The sequence below is a fragment of the Ambystoma mexicanum genome, chromosome 3q (genome assembly GCF_040938575.1).
Source record: "Ambystoma mexicanum isolate Mex_15411 chromosome 3q, UKY_AmexF1_1, whole genome shotgun sequence".
In the NCBI taxonomy this organism is placed as follows: Eukaryota; Metazoa; Chordata; class Amphibia; order Caudata; family Ambystomatidae; genus Ambystoma; species Ambystoma mexicanum.
Window position 1 is genome coordinate 1,091,161,545 of NC_090926.1, and position 20,110 is coordinate 1,091,181,654.

At 54.1% G+C, this 20,110-nt stretch overlaps 1 protein-coding gene across 1 annotated transcript in view; it reads right to left on the reverse strand.

The window, feature by feature from the left end:
• The window catches only part of LOC138581961 (fatty-acid amide hydrolase 1-like), a gene marked incomplete at its 5' end in the record, with an annotated part of 308,818 nt that overhangs the window by 49,054 nt on the left and 239,654 nt on the right, over window positions 1-20,110 (reverse strand). The window contains one exon of the mRNA XM_069652870.1: window positions 16,222-16,367. Within this exon, the coding sequence (XP_069508971.1) occupies window positions 16,222-16,367 (146 nt within the window). The remainder of the gene's footprint in view (window positions 1-16,221; window positions 16,368-20,110) is intronic.

Here is a 20,110-nt window from a genome sequence, read left to right on the forward strand (position 1 = left end):
ACCAGGCCCCCACGCATGTCTCCCACCACCCCCACCCCCCCAGTCACCAGGGGCACCCTCCACCAGGCCCCCACTCATGTCTCCCACCACCCCCACCCCCCAGCAGTGCAGGGGCAGCCTCCACCAGGCCCCCACCCATGTCTCCCACCACCCCCACCCCCCAGCAGTGCAGGGGCAGCCTCCACCAGGCCCCCACTCATGTCCCCTATCACCCCCACCCCCCCGCCACCAGGGGCACCCTCCACCAGGCCCCCACTCATGTCTCCCACCACCCCCACCCCCCAGCAGTGCAGGGGCAGCCTCCACCAGGCCCCCACTCATGTCCCCTATAACCCCCACCCCCCCACCACCAGGGGCACCCTCCACCAGGCCCCCACTCATGTCCCCTATCACCCCCACCCCCCCGCCACCAGGGGCACCCTCCACCAGGCCCCCACTCATGTCTCCCACCACCCCCACCCCCCAGTCACCAGGGGCAGCCTCCACCAGGCCCCCACCCATGTCCCCCTGCCCCCAGGTCCTGACGATACACAATCATGGCAGTAATGGGCAGCATACCCAGCACAAACACCCAGGCAAGGATTGCATCCACCCACATAGTGAATGCAATTACATGACACAACCCCAATGGCAAGTATGTAAATGAACACATGTCCGTCACACACATACACAATGGCTGCAAGTGAATGTCAAAACCCATATCATGACATGTATGAAACCAAAGACAAAATAACACAAGTGGAAGTAAAAATAAAAAATGTATTAAAGATTAAAAATAAGTAAACAAATCAAACATACAACTATGTGGATAACAAAATAAATGGTCCATGTTGGAGAACCAAAGTAAAAATCAAAAAACGAAAAAGGAATACAAAAACAAATGTTGACCAAAGCAATATCAAGTAGAAGCAAAAGAATGAAAAACCATTTCCACATGGTGAACACAATAATGAAAAAAAGAAAATGTTCCTTCAAAGAACAAACTAAATACAGGAATGTACCAGGGTCCATGAGCCCAACACCATAAAGGAAACCTACTACTACCTAATGAAAAAAATATATACAAAAAAGTGGCCATTGTCCGAGCGGTCCAAAATAATAAAAACAAATAAAGGAAACCTAACACTAACTAACTATATAACTATATACAAAGGCAGCGGGCAAGTCCTGCGGCTCACTTGTTGATGTTGCTGGCCAGGGCATCATCGAACTCCATGTCGATGTCCTGGAGGCGGGACTCTGTCCTGGCCCCGAGGTCTCGCAGGGATAACCCCATGTTCAGCTCAAACTCCCTGCGAGCTTCCTCGAGGCACTCAGCCCGCCTCAACGCCCGACGCATGGAGAACTCCGCCCTGACCATGGCGAGCCGCTCCTCTTCCGCCCGCTGCCGCTCCGCACCTATCCGCTGGACCAACTGCTCCCACACGGAAGACACCACCATCTCAGGGTTGCCCTGCCCTCCGGCCGATGCCTGCCCCTCTGATCTTGATGGCCCCGAGCCATGATGCCTCCCACGTCGAGCCCGCTGCTGCCTCCAACGCCACTGCCTCTGCCAGCACGACGGCATCCAGGCTGATGGAAACCACCGACGCCGTTGTGCACGTGCCCTGCCTGATGATGCTGTCACATCTTCCATCTGCTGGGGTCCAGTTGCTGTGTTGTCCACCCCTGCTGGACCTCCGACTCCCAACTGTGGCAGGGATGGGATCCCCACCGAGCTGGCTGCATTGGTCGGGGCAGGTCCACAGGGGGCCCTGGTGGCATCTGGGCTGGAAGACGGCAAGGAGAACGACTGGTGGATAGCCTGCACAGAGGAGGAGAGGGCCGCCACATTGGCCAACACATGCAGGAAACCCCCGAACATGGCCGATCCCAATTGGGCCACGTCGGCACGGTGCACTTCGTGATGACGTGCGTGCTCCTCCCGGGAAGCATGCACGGCATCACGAATCACAGCCGTGCGCATCCTGACCCCAATCAGGACCTTCTCCGCACGGCCAGGGGTTCCCACGTCCGCAGGTGGAGGGGAGTCAGGTGACATGGACATCCGCTCTACCTGCGGACGGGCCTAGGACGGGGCATCCCTGCTGGTGCATGGTGGTGCACTCACAGGGTCAGGGACAGCGACATGCACAGGCCCCTCCATGGTGACCTGTGCTGCCTCCTGGCCCTGGACTGCACCACTTGCACCAGCAGGGATGCCCCCACCAGGCCCCATGTGTGCCCCAGTGGCGGCCTCCTCCTCCTCTGTGCAAACCACCAACCTGGATGGCTCCTCACCGTCTCCCACCGTGGCAGGCCCCTGTGGGGGCTCACCCACCCCTTCCGCTGCAGCCGTGGGGGCATCCCCGCCGCCTTGCTCCACAGCGCCGTCTCCGCCCTCTTCTTCACTAGCCGCTGCGTAGAGGGAGACAAAGAACACAAGCATCATGGCACTGTACAATGGTCCCCTAGACAGGAAGCAATAGCAGATGAGCACCACTGTCAAAGTACACTTCCATCATGTCCCTCCACAACACATGGGTCAGTCCAGGCAAAACACACACAGTAACAGGCATGGTGCATGCCATGGACATTTCCATGCATGTCCAATGGACTCTTGAAACATTCAATGATATGTAACTCACATGCATCATGGCTCATGCCTATCACATGCACACACTTCACCTCAGTCACATCCATCTGGCCCCAAACACACCAAACACAGCGGATACAAGGGTAATTTGGCTGCTTCACTGAATCTGTGCATTGTCACACACATGTGTCATGCATCCATGGCATGCACAAGTCACAGACACGCAGGTCAGGCACACAGACATGGCTACCATATATGTACCTGGCATCAGCACCCATCCCTCACCCCCACCCATGTCCAGGTACAGAGACTGGCATGCTCTCATGTTCAAAATCTGCATAGGGCTCCCCATGCGGCATTTGAACACATGCAACAACCATGTGGGTCACACATCACTGGTCGCACATGCATTACCATGATGTCCCTGCACACATACATGCATACATGGCCTATGGCACACATACAGGCAAGTATCATAGAACCAGCACACCGCAACATGCCCTGTCTCACACAGTAATGCTTGGACACTTACCGCTCAACTCCAGACGGGCCTCCCTCTCAAGGATCTGGGCGTGGAGTGCTGGGCGTACGCGTTCCAGGACCCTCATCTGGATGGAACTCATGCGGCCCCGGCCCCCCTCCACGAGGCGCCGGGCCTTCACAAGGGTCCTGGACCTCAAGTCCTCCCAGCGCTTCTTGATCTTCAGGACGTCGCGGGTTGCCACCCCCTCCGCGTTGATGGCAACCACACAATCGGCCCAGATCCTCTGCCGTCCTTCCTTGCTGGCGCGGGACGATCCAAAGAGGGCATCATACTGCCCCAGGACATGCTCCACCAGGAACCCAACTTCGGTGGCAGTGAAGCTGGTGCCCCTCTGCCCCTCTGGCCTGGGGTTGCCACTGGTGCCAGATGTGGAAGTGCCCGACATGGCAACCCCAGAGGCAGGTGTGGGTGGGCAACTGGGTCCTGGGGCTGGGCTGTGGAGCGATGTAATCCCAGTCGGGAGTCTTCAGTTCCAGCAGGGGTGGACACAGCAACTGGACCCCTGCAGATGGCTGATGTGCAGGCACCAAATGGCAGGGCACGGTGGCAGCAGGCAGGCAGGCAGCAGCAGATGGCACGTGGGAGGCTGCTCGGGGCACTGGGGGGCAGTAACTCGGCCTTCTGGGCAGGAGCGTGGTCTTCCGTGTGTTTTCGCGTGGCCAGCTTGATACGGAGTGATTTGGCACGTGAAAATCCTGCACGTCAGCGTGAAATCCGAGGAAAGGCCCTTAGCGCGTAAGCGCGTCAGCACGCATACGCGATTCTATTGGACCAGAGTCCCTCAGCGCGTAAGCGCGTCTGTGACGTGACCCGCACGGGTGTTCCCCACTCAGCACGTGATGACGGGGCACACGTGGAAATACTGCACGTCAGAGTGTCATCGCGTGTAATTGGACAAAAGTGCGCGTACACGCGATTGGCCTATGTACGTGTATTTAATGGGTGCGCGGGCACTTACACACGCAAGTACGTCAGCGAACCTGTATCCCGTGGTGCGTGTGAATTTCCACACGCTATTGGACTGGGAACTGGATTCCAGGGGTGCGCGGGTCACACGCTGTATCCCGTGGTGCGTGTGAATTTCCACACGCTATTGGACTGGGAACTGGATTCCAGGGGTGCGCGGGTCACACGCTGTATCCCGTGGTGCGTGTGAATTTCCACACGCTATTGGACTGGGAACTGGATTCCAGGGGTGCGCGGGTCACACGCTCGCCTAGAACACGCGCAAAGCATAAATTTGCGCACTTTAACAATAACAAGCTCAGACGCCAGGATGAACATACCGTTCCTAGCAGCAGTGGCAGTGGGCTACCAAAGGAGGAGGAGGAGGATAGTCAGGGCCAGAATATTCACACCCAGAACCAGCCTTTTCGGGATGCCTGATGACCAGGTGTATGGGAGGTACAGGTTTCCACCACACATTATACTGGACCTGGTGAGTGAGTGGGAGGATGACCTCACATCACCCACCCTGTGCTCCCAAGCACTCAGCCCCCTGGAGAAGGTCCTCAATGTACTGCACTTCTTAGCCACTGGATCATTTCAGCGGACAAGTGCCATAGTGGGTGGGGTGTCACAGGCCACCCAGTCACGCTGCCTACACCAGGTCTTGAACATCATGACTGCACGCCCATCAGTCCGCAGGCACATATACCTGCCCAGAACACCTGCAGAAAGGCATGCTGCCGCCCTGGATTTTTACAGTGTGGCACGATTCCCCAAAGTGCTAGGTGCCATCGACTGCACCCATGTGGCTCTACGTCCCCCCAGGGCATCTGAGCACATCTATAGGAACCGCAAGCACTGGCATTCCATCAACGTGCAGGTAGCATGTAATGCCAAGGGAATCATCACCTCAGTATATGCCAACTATCCCGGCTCCACCCACGACAGCTTCATTTACCGAATGTCCACCCTAAGCCGGGACCTAGAAGCTGGGCGGCATGGTGAGTATGTATGCCACTGCACATGCATGCATGTTGGATACTGAGCAAGGTCACAACCCCACCAATGATACCAATCACCACCTCCACAGGGGACAGTGCCTACCCTCTCAGCCCCCACATGATGATGCCAATTCGGAACCCCACCACGCCACCCGAGGTAAGATATAACACAGCCCACATTACGACCCGGGGCATAGTGGAGCGCACATTCGGAGTGCTAAAGTCACGCTTTCGCTCCCTTGACCGTTCTGGCGGGCAGCTGTTATACGCTCCCCCAGTAGTGTGCAGGATCATAGTGGCAGCATGTGTCCTGCACAACGTTGCAACACGCCGGGGCCTGGCCGTGGACATGGTGGTGGCCCCACATCCCCAACCACATGCACAGCCGCTGCGCATGGGAGGGGAAAGGGCACGGGGGGAGGCAGCCCGTACACAGCTAGTGGCTAATTACTTCACATAGAAATCACACCCCTGTGGAGTGCACACTGCCCTGGCACATTCCATCTGACAATCAATGATGACTCAACCTGACACTGATCCTGAATGTCTGGAGAATGAACCGTGAATACCATATCAGCCTGAGATTGTTCACCTGGAAGTGTCACAATGTGTGCATCCCTACCCACACAGACACCACCAATGCAGTTTTGTGAAGTTACACATTCAAGCAGCTAAAATGATTACCCACTTGCAAAATGCAACAAGAGGACAGTGCCATGTCAGCCAACCCAACCCCAGCACCGCCACACGACACACCGTGCCATGTCATGCTAATTGCAGGTAAACAAAGTAATCCCCACAACATGACACTAGTCTCACTATGTACAGTGTCCCTATTAGAAACCTGCAACACCTGAAATGCTCACAGCAATGCCGGACCAACAACATACTTGAGCACGTAGTACCATTAACATGACATCACAAATGTTACATATTAGTAGTCTCACCACCTGGAAATGCCTGCACTCCCACCACTACCAACTGTGCAGTGTTGGCGCCATGTAGAGTTGTAGGTGCACTGCTGCCAACATGGACCCCATCTCCAGACTAGAGGTCCTTGTGTAGACATGAGGAAGGGACCTGCAAATTGGGAGGTAGACACATAAGATGAGTTACACATCAATGCAACATGCAGTGTACAACACAACAGCAATATGCACTAGGAATGTATACACAGTATTGACTACAGACTGCCCACACAGCTCATGGGAGTCCAACGTCACTGTGTAATTCACTGTCACTTGGGCACACCCTTTGCAAGCCCATGGAAACGGGAAGCAGGAGGGGTGTGTGTGACTCAAACCCAAGCATCTGAACCAAATACATTACAAGCCTGCATGTGCCCAGCCACAATGCAGCGTATGCCCACAGGAACCACGGAAGCCAACAAATCGTCCCAAAAAAATAGGGAATAAAAGAAATAACAATAAAAATAAAAATACGAAACAATCAAAAATGGCCATTGATGGGCCCGGGGGGGGTTGGGGAGGCCACCCAGGAGGTCCGAGGACAGGATGCACACCAGAACCCACCTGCCTGGATCCTGGGAAAATAAAACACCTCCATGGGCTCATGGCCCACACGGCTACCCTGTTGTGGGAGTATCACTGCTGTCGCTATTGTCACCCTGTGCAGCTGCATCCGGAGGTGGTTGCACTATGGGAGGCAGCCCACGCAAGGCCCTAGTCTGCTCCTCCATGGCTGCAAGCATGCGGGTGTGGTAGGTCTGGTTCTGGAGGATGAGTGTGCGGAGGTCCCCATGCAACAACTCACGGGATGCCCGGACCTCCGCCCTCGTTGCCTGCATCTCAGCTGAGAGCGTATGGGTGAGACGCTCCAGCTGCTGTTCTGTCCTTTGGTGTGTTGAAGCCTCAAGCTCAACAAGAGTCGTCCTGAGGTGAAGGAGCTCCTGCCTCAGGGCTTCCCTGTGGCCCTGGGACTCAATGGAGATGGCCTCCTGCAGAGTCGCCAGTGCCGCCCGCCTGTCCCTGTTGGACCCCAACATGTCCTCCCTGTGTGACTGGCAGATGGAGTCGGTTGCCTGCTCTAGTCGCTCCATCAGCCTTTCTGGGGGGACAATGGAAGTGGCCACCCTATCCATGGCCTGAGCCATCATCTCGGATGATGCAGCCTGTTGGGTTGCCATACCGTAAATGGATTGCTCCCATGCGGTATAGCCGGGTGGCGTACGGCCACCACGTCGGCAGGCACCACACCTGTCTGGGGCAAGGTGAACTGCGCCTTGCTGTGCCGGCACTGCCTGAGGCTGCAGGACTGCATTCCCCCTCTGATCTGCTGGCCCAGGAACAGGATCAGATGTCGCGGAGTGTGACCCTGCATCCGTAACCACCGAAGGCGTAGCTGCCAACACTGACATCCCCATGGAGGGTTCTGACCCTGGTGCAGGTGGGTGAGACAGAACAGAATCCCTCCCTGGAACACTCACCTGCGACGGCACGTAGGTCTCATCCGAATCAACACCTGAGTACAGCTCGGGGGAGGTGCAGCCAGAGACACCCCTTGAGAGCACGACCTGCAGCACTTGTGGGTTCTCCCCCACCACCACACCACGTCCCTCACTGGTGGTTGGTCGGCCCTCGGACCCCTCCTGGGTCTGCACCATCTCCACAACCCCAGCAGTATCAGGTGCGTCTTCCCCTGCAAAGACATGAAAACAAAGAAATGGAAACAGGCATTAGCACCATGGCACACAATGAGGGCTGAGAAGCAAGAGAACCAGTACTAGATTGACACATGTCCCACATGACTAAAACCCTCCCATGCAGGCACCCTCACTGCGTATGAAGTGCAGGCAAATGGCACACACTGATGACACCAAGATGGAAAATGAACACATTTTCTGCATGCTGCCTGGCAGTGGCATCACACATTGGCCTGTGATTGCCAGGTGAAACACACTTGCCATCACACAGATGGCATGTACCATTGCTATTGAGTGAAGATGGAGAGGAGGGCAGCACCTATTCATTCAGTCCAGTTCCCGCATGTAATTGCTTTTCTAATTCTAACAGGTCAGATTTTTCACCTGGAGCTGCCAGTCTGAAATGGTCCAATTGCACAGGGACATGTGTGTACAAATGATATCCAGGTAACAAAGTCACTCCACTTCACCATTGCCATGTCAGACATGTGACTAGTGGACAGCGACATGGCTAGTAAAAGTGGGGGAATGCAAACAATCTGACTGAATGAACAGTGAAAAATAAGCAACAATGTTGTGGCAAGGTGACACTTCAAGGGCAACTGGCGTGCAGTTGGGCTAGATGTCTACTGTTGGCAGAAGGGATACTGCTATGTCCAAATGCAGCTGCGCAGGAAGTATTGCATGAAGCACATGCTGACCCACACGACTCAGGCGCACACACTCTCACCTGGCACACAAACAGAAGCCCTCACACACACACCATGCACATGGATGACACACACATGCATGTGCACTCACCGGACAATGCCTCGTAATCAGCCAGATCTCCCACGCCTTGGATCTGTTCCTCCGTGACGTAGGTCCCAGCGACTGACTCATGTGGAGTGAGTTCCATGTCTACTACTGGAGACCCACCTCCAGTCACTAGAGTTGCGGCATGACTTGAGGCCAGCTTACTCTTTGCCCTGCGCTTTAGGTCATTCCAGCGCTTATAGCAATCATTGGCTGTGCGCCTCACGATTCCAAGGGCACTTACGATGTCCGCAACGGTCTGCCAGTGTGCCTGGCGTTGTGCAGGTGTGGTCTTGGATCCTGCAACAATGACCATCTCGTTGTCATGTCCGGACACATACTCGACAAGTGCATTCAGTTCGTCATCCGTGAAGCTGGGCTTCCTGGACGGGCCGGACTGTTTAGCCGTGTCTGGGGCATCAGCCTGTGCCGGACGAGCACTCTTCCTCTTCCGCTTGGAAGGTGGTGGTGATCCTGAGTGTCCAGCGCCGCTCTGGATACTAGGGGCAGGAGCCCTGGTGGACTCTGTATCAGGAGTGTGGGATTGCACACTCAGCATGGGAGTTGGTGCAGGCATTGGCTCTAGTGTGATGGTGTCAGGGGGAATGTCAGCAGCATGGACTAGGACCGACACTGTCCTGGCTGGGTGTGTGAGGGCTGGGGTGGATGGAGCCGCAGCTGCCCCTGCAGCCTCTCCGCCCTGCCTCCTTGGTGCAGCAGATGACCTTGCTGCCCCAGATCCACGTGGCATGATGGCATCAACGTGCACCAGCGCACGTGTCGTAGCCCTGCTGACCTGGAAGTCAGCCATGGAGTCAGCCAGGTCTGGTGCCACAATGGGCTGGTCCAACAAGGGCTGAGCATGGATGGTGTCAGCCACATCAGCCTCAATGGGAGGGGGGGAGGTGGGGATTATGGGTGCCCGTGACTGGTCCTCCACACATGGGGGGACAGGCTCACCCTGCAAGTTACGACCACGTCCCCTACCGGATCCACCACGGCCACCACTTGTGGCTCTTCCACCTTTGCCGCCCTTACGGAATCCTCGCCTCCCAGCCATGGCACTGATGTTAATGTGCGTATGGGAGTGGATGTAGACTATTGTCCTGGGCAATTGGGGGTCAAAGGGGTTGGGTACCAGATGGTAATTGTACCCTAGTGCTCTAGCAAGGCTGATTGTAACCCCTGGGGAAAGATGACGGGTCACGCAACGCACAGGAGGCCCAAAAAAGGGAGATGACGTGCACGCAACCCCTCCTAGACCACGTGTGCAGAAAGAAAAACCTGCACTACGCTGTGGCACCCAGTAACACAAGAATGAACGTATGCGTGTCACACGCAGCCTAGAATGACCTCTGAAGGGGTAGGCTACACACGGGGCAAGCACAGATGTTAGATACGTGCGTGACTCACCGTCTGCCTGGTAAACGAGCGTGTAAAAGGAGCACGTTTGGTTGGCAACACCCCCGCCAAAAGAAGATTTGTACGCTGTCTGAGGAGACAGGACAACAGTAGAAGGGAACACTGTTTGAGGGAACAGGCCTAGGTAAACCAGTAAAAGAGAAAAAAGAGAAAAAGCTGTCAGAGGTAACAGGGAATACGAACTTGAAACGCCGTGAAGTAAATCGCGTGTGATCACGCTCTCCACGAAAAGCACGTACAAGGAAAACGTGTTCTACACGTACCTTTTATACAGGCCCACATGTCCAGCGTCACTTACGCGGCGTGTACGCGCTAGGGCCATTTCCACCAATTACATGCTTTGTCACTTCTGCGTGTAGGGCCATTTCCACCAATTACACGCTTTGTCACTTCTGCGTGTAGGGCCATTTCCACCAATCACACGCATTGTCACTTCTGCGTGTAGGGCCATTTCCACCAATCACACGCAATTACACTCTGACGTGCAGTCTTTCCACGTGTGCTCTGTCATCACGTGCTGTGTGGGAAACACCTGTGCGGGTCACGTCACATACGCGCTTACGCGCTGAGGGCCTTTCCTCAGTTTTCACGCTGACGTGCAGGATTTTCACGTGCCAAATCACTCCGTACCAAGCTGGCCACGCGTACGCACACGGAATACCACGCTCCTGCCCGGAAGGCCGAACTACTGCCCCCCAGAGCCCGAGCCCGCTCCCACCTGCTGCTGCCTGACTGCCTGCTGCCCCTGCACTGCTGGGGGGTGGGGGTGGTGGGTGACATGGGTGGGTGCCTGGTGGAGGCTGCCCCTGCACTGCTGGGGGGTGGGGGTGGTGGGAGACATGAGTGGGGGCCTGGTGGAGGGTGCCCCTGGTGGCGGGGGGGTGGGGGTGATAGGGGACATGAGTGGGTGCCTGGTGGAGGCTGCCCCTGGTGACTGGGGGGGTGGGGGTGGTGGGAGACATGAGTGGGGGCCTGGTGGAGGGTGCCCCTGGTGACTGGGGGGGTGGGGGTGATAGGGGACATGAGTGGGTGCCTGGTGGAGGCTGCCCCTGGTGACTGGGGGGGTGGGGGTGGTGGGAGACATGAGTGGGGGCCTGGTGGAGGGTGCCCCTGGTGGCGGGGGGGTTGGGGTGATAGGGGACATGAGTGGGTGCCTGGTGGAGGCTGCCCCTGGTGACTGGGGGGGTTGGGGTGGTGGGAGACATGAGTGGGGGCCTGGTGGAGGGTGCCCCTGGTGACTGGGGGGGTGGGGGTGATAGGGGACATGAGTGGGTGCCTGGTGGAGGCTGCCCCTGCACTGCTGGGGGGTGGGGGTGGTGGGAGACATGCGTGGGAGCCTGGTGGAGGGTGCCCCTGGTGACTGGGGGGGTGGGGGTGATAGGGGACATGAGTGGGTGCCTGGTGGAGGCTGCCCCTGCACTGCTGGGGGGTGGGGGTGGTGGGAGACATGAGTGGGGGCCTGGTGGAGGGTGCCCCTGGTGACTGGGGGGGTGGGGGTGATAGGGGACATGAGTGGGGGCCTGGTGGCGGCTGCCCCTGCACTGCTGGGGGTGGGGGTGGTGGGAGACATGAGTGGGGGCCTGGTGGAGGGTGCCCCTGGTGGCGGGGGGGTGGGGGTGATAGGGGACATGAGTGGGTGCCTGGTGGAGGCTGCCCCTGCACTGCTGGGGGTGGGGGTGGTGGGAGACATGAGTGGGGGCCTGGTGGAGGGTGCCCCTGGTGACTGGGGGGTGGGGGTGATAGGGGACATGAGTGGGGGCCTGGTGGGGGCTGCCCCTGCACTGCAGGGGGTGGGGGTGGGGGTGGTGGGAGACATGAGTGGGGCCTGGTGGAGGGTGCCCCTGGTGACTGAGGGGGTGGGGGTGATAGGGGACATGAGTGGGGGCCTGGTGGGGGCTGCCCCTGCACTGCTGGGGGTGGGGGTGGTGGGAGACATGAGTGGGGGTCTGGTGGAGTGTGCCCCTGGTGACTGGGGGGGTGGGGGTGATAGGGGACATGAGTGGGGGCCTGGTGGGGGCTGCCCCTGCACTGCTGGGGGGTGGGGGTGGTGGGAGACATGAGCAGGTGTGCAGGGTAGTCCCCTGTTTTGTGGGCTGCCTGCAGGGGCCGTGGAGGGTGTACAGGGAACACCTGTGAGGACCCACCCAGCCTAATCACGTGTGTAACTTCCCACGCACCCCTGTAATACACGTACCAAGCCAAATCGCGTGTGAGAATTCCCGCGCACCCCTGAAATACACGTACCCTGCTGAAATTGCGTGTAAAACTTCCCGCGCACCCCTGAAATGCATGCGCCCAGGCTATTCGCGTGTGGAACTTCCCGCGCACCCCTGAAATACACGCGCCCAGGCTATTCGCGTGTGGAACTTCCCGCGCACCCCTGAAATACACGCGCCCAGGCTATTCACGTGTGGAACTTCCCGCGCACCCCTGAAATACACGCGCCCAGGCTATTCGCGTGTGGAACTTCCCGCGCACCCCTGAAATACACGCGCCCAGGCTATTCGCGAGTGGAACTTCCCGCGCACCCCTGGAATACACGTAGCATGCTGGGAGACATGAGTGGGGGCCTGGTGGAGGTTGCCCCTGCACTGCTGGGGGGTGGGGGTGATAGGGGACATGAGTGTGGGCCTGGTGGAGGATGCCCCTGCACTGCTGGGGGGTGGGGGTGGTGGGTGACATGGGTTGGGGACTGCTGGCAGGTGCCCCACAGTGCTGGGGGGTGGGGGTGGTGGGAGACATGAGTGGGGGCCTGGTGGAGGCTGCCCCTGGTGACTGGGGGGGTGGGAGACATGAGTGGGGGCCTGGTGGAGGGTGCCCCTGGTGACTGGGGGGGTGGGGGTGATAGGGGACATGAGTGGGTGCCTGGTGGAGGCTGCCCCTGCACTGCTGGGGGGTGGGGGTGGTGGGAGACATGAGTGGGGGCCTGGTGGAGGGTGCCCCTGGTGACTGGGGGGGTGGGGGTGGTGGGAGACATGGGTGGGGGCCTGGTGGAGGGTGCCCCTGGTGACTGGGGGGGTGGGGGTGGTGGGTGACATGGGTTGGGGCCTGCTGGCAGGTGCCCCACAGTGCTGGGGGGTGGGGGTGGTGGGAAACATGAGTCGGGCATGAGTGGGGGCCTGGTGGAGGCTGCCCCTGGTGGCTGGGGGGTGAGGGTGGTGGGAGACATGAGTGGGGGCCTGGTGGAGGCTGCCCCTGCACTGCTGGGGGGTGGGGGTGGTAGGAGACATGGGTGGGGGCCTGGTGGTGGGTGCCCCAGGTGGCTGGGGGGTGGGGGTGCAGGGGGACATGAGCAGGTGTGCAGGGTAGTCCCCTGTTTTGTGGGCTGCCTGTAGGGGCCGTGGAGGGTGTACAGGGAACACCTGTGAGGACCCACCCAGCCTAATCGCGTGTGATAATTCCCACGCACCCCTGTAATACACGTACCCAGCAAAATGGCGTGTGATAATTCCCACGCAACCCTGTAATTCACGTACCCTGCCAAATCGCGTGTGATAATTCCCGCGTACCCCTGTATTACACGTGCCCTGGCTAATCGCATGTAAGACTTCCCGTGTACCCCTGTAATACACGTTCCCTGGACAATCGCGTGTTGAACTTCCCGCGTACCCCTGTAATACACGTTCCCTGGACAATCGCGTGTTGAACTTCCCGCGTACCCCTGTAATACACGTTCCCTGGACTATCGCGTGTTGAACTTCCCGCGCACCCCTGAAATACACGTACCCTGGCACCCTGGCTAATCGCGTGTATAACTTCACGCGTACCCCTGATATGCACGTTACCCGCTTTGCATTCCTTGTTTGGCAGCCCTGTAAACTGGTCCAGGGTTAGCGCAGCCCTTTGCGATGATTTAGCGATTTTGATGGCTTTTCCTTGCGCGAGGGCGTTCTTGGGGGCGTTACTGGCGCTGCTGCAGGGTCGCTGCGATACTCTGCGCCACGGCTGGTTTGGGAGCCTAAAATCCATGAATACGCTGTGCGCGGAAATCGGTTTTAGCGCACGTGCCTGGCGCAGACAATCGCACGCGGACACTCTGCGCCAGCCGCTTGCGACACTTTTCTGCGAAATTCTATGAATTACCCTGTTAATATCGCAAAAATAGGTTAACCGCAGACAACCCCTCTTAAACTCATGTATATCATCGTTATATGCAGAAGCTAAGAATTGGCTATTAGGCACAGCAATATGGACCTATTGCCTCAGACCCTACGGTCTGAATGGCCACTCATTCAATAACTTCAGTAAACCTATTCTCTGCCAGGCCCTCGCAGCTCCACAATCCGCTGCTCCCAGTGACATGGTGTCATCAGGTAACCTGGACCAAACTGCTCTCTTCCAGACAGACTCTCACCATTTGAACATGGGGTGCTGCACATAGAACAGTATGATCCATGGAGAGTGATTGACACTGGGGTGCATAACACAGCATATCCTGGGGCAAGCCGACGGTACTAGGCAGCATTTTATTCACATATTTACATCAAATATTTCAATGCAAACCATGTTTCAAGCTTCCAAGGTTAGAACATGAATTCTAATTGCCTTTCTCATCCACATATTTTCCGCTTCAGGGGGCTTAGAGTGTGGCCAGCTCCAAGCTCTCCCTCATATCATTACAGACACGGTCAGTCATGCAACCCTCGTGTCCAGACCCATGGAGCTACGAATTGGGGATGAGGTTCTGAAGTGGCAAGACTCCTTCCACACTGGCCGTACCCAGAGGGTCTTTTCACTGACTTACATATTAGAAGCACAGCGTCTTACATGCAGAGCCCCCCCGGGCACCTCACCTGCACCTCCATTGTTAAATATCTATGCCCACAACAATCACGGCGTAGGTGTGTCTGAATTTAATTACCCACTTGCTATTCCGTTATCTAATTCTTGGCTTCACTCAAGCACTTTGTGCTATAAATAAATGTATGACACTAATGTCTTGGAAAATTAAACCTGACAAAATGGAAATGTTGTTGGTAGGGGGACACCCTTCAAGGTGGTTGGGAGAGATGTGACCCCATCCAATTGGTACGGCACCCCAGCCTATGCCGCTCGCGATGAAGGTAGCCATTTTGCTAGATGATGGCTCACTGAATCTCCAGGTTTTCAGTGGTTAAATAACTTTTATTTAAGTTTTAAAAAATAAAATGTTTGTATGCTTTTTCAGGTTTACCCCACTGAGTCGAGGCTATAATATCATTGGTCATATCTCATCTTGGCTACTCAGACAGCATCTGTCTGTGCCTTCTTAGCAATCAAAGACACAAGTTAACGTGCCCGAAGGATGGTGCACCCCACCTGTTGCGGCACCTTTGTAAACACCATGTGTTTGCTTTACTGGCTGCCTCGGTCACCGCGTGTAGCTTTGAATTCTACCTGCATGGATCAGTAGGCTACTATAATCTGGGCCTTGTCCTTTTCCTGGTGCATTTTCACCATCAGGTCCCTGTGCCCGCTCTGTGTTCCTCCAGTTAACCTCTACAGTCTATGCCTACAACATAATGTTTAAAGGTTTTGGATTCAACTCCTCTGTTAAAGTTGATGAAGACTTTGGGCCTCATTACACGGATGGCGGAGAACCATGGTGCTATTAGCGCCATGGTTCATGCCAGTAAAATACCGGCACCGCCTAGGCGGAAAGGGGAATTACCGCCCCATTCCAAGGTTGGTGGGGCGGTAATTCCCCCTTCCACCATTGCCCTTCCCCATTCCCATTTTTGCACCATAGGGCATAATGGGAATGGGGAAGGCGCTAATTACGGTACCGCAAATTGCGGTACCGTAATTATCTCCCTGGGTCCCTTTGCGGGTTGGTTTTTAACGCCTGCAAAAAGCAGGCGTTAAATTCCTAAACCCGCAAAGGGACCTCGTAGTAAGGCGGTAAGGATTTACCGGTACCGGTAAAATACCGGTAAACCCTTACCGCCATCCGTGTAATGAGGCCCTTTGTGTCTTCAGAAAATCCCTCAAAACATGCAGTATTCTTTAATTCATGTGATTTGTCTTGCACATGTATGTATGCATGAATTCTACACCAGGCCTTGACACTTGCACTCTATAAGTACATGTAACATAGCAGAACATGATGAAGTCCAGAGGGTTGTGGTATGATCATTGGCACTTCGGAGTAGATTCAAGTGGAACCCGCTTGATGTCATGAAGACTTACCCTAAAAAGCAATCAACCTTGGTCACATCTTAAAAGTGAGTAGGTTTCAATTGTTTATATTAAATTTAAAGCAAATGGCGTTATAGGTTAATAAAGGGAACATGACCTTTTTTAACAACTTGTCCCAGTGGTCATTGTAGTGTCCTTGGTACTGCTTCAGCTGCTCCTCATCATCTTCAGTCACGGTCGTTACAGGGACTACCCCGGCAGGGAAGTTTAAGACATTAAATAGATGAGTATTGGTGCTGGCACCTGCAAGAAACAAATGTATGATTTAACAAATAGCATTCATCAAAGTATCTTATCTTGGTAACTATCTCTAATACATGGCTGATTCAGGTTTGCAAGATACTTCCTCTCATTGTGCAACTCATTTATTATGTATATATTCATATTAGATTTTAAAGTGCAGACCTACCTCGAGTATCACAGTACTGTGAGTTGTGTTCTGTTCGTCCACTGACATTAATTGGTCCATGTCAATTTGCGGTTAAAAAAGGCCACGTTTTGAAAGACTTGTGAAACTGGAAACTGGAAAATTGTGTGGGCATTCCAAATCAATACCAGGATCGAATACCAGCGGGTGGGTGCTTGACAAGAGAAGGATTGTTTGCTGCTCCTCGCTTTGTGGATTAATTGTGATTCAAGCCAATTGGTCAACCTGCTGCGCAAGGCGCGTGTGCTATCATATATGTGGAGCTTAGCTGCCAGGTATGCTACTTGTGATTGCTTTGTAGATGATACACGCGTTCTTGAACAGTGTCATTGCCTGGAGAGGGAGCCCAGTAGCTCGCGTAGGATGGGGCGATTTCGGTTACATTTCTGTGCACTCGTAATAAAACATGCTGCAGCCTTCTTTGTAATTCAACAATTCTGCACATGCACACAAGAAACATGCACTGAAAGTAGGTTACTATGTGTTCAGGCTGGCCTCTTCACTAGAGCATTGCCAACCAGAGTCTAGAACACTTTCCCGTGAAGCAGGCAGCTTCAGGAGCTATTCATTTGATCTTCAACAATTATCTCATGTTATTAATTTTAATTTTCCATGAAATTTCAGAGATTGGGCCAGAAACAGACAGTCAACGTATCAGGTTTGTTGTTACAGATATAGCTCACAATATGGCCTCTAACATAAACCCACGCCATCAACCTCTGCTTTTTAGAGAAATTGGAGGAGGAAAAACACGTAGAGTAGAGCGATCAGAATCAAAGCTGCTTTTTGTGGTGTGTTTTGGGAAGAGTAGATTGCAACTAGCAATGAAGGCTATGCACCTTGCTGAGTGGGTGAGGTGAGGTTTGAACCTGTTCAAGGGCATTTGGTTTAGCCCTCTTTGAGTAGGTTCCTGCTTGGAGGGGTGGTCCGGAAGTACACATTTGTTTTTAGGTGGGGTGATGGTGAAATTGTCACTTGTCACCCATGTTTGAATGTGTGCACAGTATGAGGAATGGCAAGCAAAACCGTTTGGGCCCTTGACCTCTAGGCACAATTGGGTATCATCTCAGTACTGGTGTGTCATGATATTGGGGTTATCTAGGCGTGAGCCCAGCTGCTCCATGTAGAGGTTAAAGATGAACAGGAAAATGATGGGACCCTGGGGGACTCCAATGGTGATGTGGCAGTGTGTGGAGCTGAGGGAGCCCATCAGGACAGCATGTTGTCTGTGATTTGGGAAGGATGTGAACCTTTTCAGGATTGTGCCAGAGAACACCATCCTGTGTGTAAGGAAGCTGAGTAGTGTGTGATGGCTGACCCTGTTGAATGCAGGCAAGAGGCCCAGGAGGGCTAACAGTCAACTTTAATATGAAGGGCATACGCGGACACCTGAATGGCGGCTGTTTTAGTGCTGCATTTGGGCCAGCACCTGGACTGGCAATCCCGGAGAAGACTTGCTTGATTTTCATTGCTCTGTCCTCATAGAAGAGTCTATGGAGCCACTGGAAATTAGAGATGAGACTGATGTTAACGTTATTGCCGAGTGCTAACTATTTCCCTGTCATGATGTGTGTATCTTGATATGAAGAACTAAACATTTTACATTTGTGGGAAAAAATATTTGGATCCTGAAATTACAAACTCATCATGTGATCTTAGTGTTCAGCACTACAGAACACATTGGGCCTCATTACGACCCTGGCGTTAACCATGGCGCTATTAGCGCCATGGTTGACGCCGGTAAATTACCAACTCCGCCATGGTGAATGGCGGAATTACCGCCCCATTCCAAGGTTGGTGGGGCGGTAATTCCCTATTCACCATGGGCACTTCCCCATTCCCATTTTTGCCCCCGTAGGGCTCAATGGGAATGGGGAAGGCGCTAATTACGGCACCGTAAATTACGGTGCCGTAATTAGCTCCTAGGTCCCTTTGCGGGTTGGGTTTTTAATGCCTGCTAAAAGCAGGCGTTAAAGTGCAACCCGCAAAGGGACCTCGTAATCAGGCGTTAAGGGTTTAACAGCGCCGACACCTTTTACGGCGCCGTTAACGCCTTAATGCCTGGGTTGTAATGAGGTCCATTCTCTTTCATATGCAGTATTAATACAACACTTTAAATTCAAAAATCAATAAAACACTCTACATCCCTTACTTGCCTTGATGCTTAATTACGCTCTTGTGTAGGTGAACTTTGCGCCATGTGTGGCTGTAGATAGGAGATTGTACAAGGGGCATTTTGAGAGTTAAGAGCCATTGATGGATTTCTTTAATGGTATGCCCAGCGGAAATAAACACCTTTAGCTCAGCACGCATCTCTGGCCCAATAATATCAGGCATTGTACAATATCAGAAAACTGGAGAGAAGAGCAGGGTTAAGCACAATGGCTCACAACTTGCAAGACACAAAGTAAGTTGTCTTCAAATGGGGTGATTTAGTGGCCCAATGACATTGGAGTACGAGTACAAGTGAAAAGTCTGGAGGCCAATTCTTTCATTATGCACAAGGTGGAGTACAGTAAGCAATGTTGGGTAACTCAACAGTCAGGGCCATTCAGAAATCATCCATCTGTAAAAATGCTACTTAATTAAAAACAAACGGTTGTCTGCCCTGAAACAGGATCGGCTGCTTCTCTGAAAAACAGGTGCTGTCTCAGAGGTCCTACTATAACTAAAGTCATACTGAACCTACTTATTATGGTCCAGTAAAATGTCCTCCCACGGAGGTTGAAGGATTGCTAGTCCAACCCTCAATTTCCCCCCTTTAAAGGTTTTAAAAGTGCTACTGATGGATCACAGAAAACAACAGTATTGAATCACTGTCGATAGCTGACTGGCTCCATTTATCTATGGTTAGACTCTTAGCAAAAATAGTGAGAGATGTGCACAGTGAATAAAGGAAGTTGGAAAATCTGAACTTCTAGAGACCCTTTGATTTGCGCTAGTGAGAAGGTAGACTTTGAGCTGTACTGAAGATACCCGCGGGAAGTGCCGATGACCCAAAGAATACTGGGGGGGACACCAAGCCAGAGTGCTCTGGAACACTTGTGTATGAGCGCGATATAAATAAAATGAAAAATACATAATAAAAATATCATAACGTAACCTGCAAGTTGCTAACTAACTGAGGGCAAGAGAGATGCCAGACCCACACATGCTGCAGTTGAGGAGGATGCAGTTGCATTCTTTGGTCAATGAGTGAGGGGACGTTAGCATAAGAGACGAACCTCAAGACCTCAAGAGAGACAACAGAGTGCGTGCACCTGTGGGGCATGGAACAGTAAGGCAGTTCTGCACACTGGGAGCACCAGCGGGAGCGGCAATCCAATACAGGCTCTTTCGTATTGGTGGCCACGATTTTTCTCTGATGGCCGCGAAAACCTGGAACAGTCTTCCATTGCCTCTCCACGCTATTGACAACCATCTGTCATTTCGCCGTGCTCCAAAGACCTATTTGTATTAGGTCCTCCTGGTGCTGCATCTCCTGCTCCACTCAGCGGCAAGATACCTCCGGGTGAACGTGCGCTTTAGAAATTGACCTAACATAACATAACATAACAAA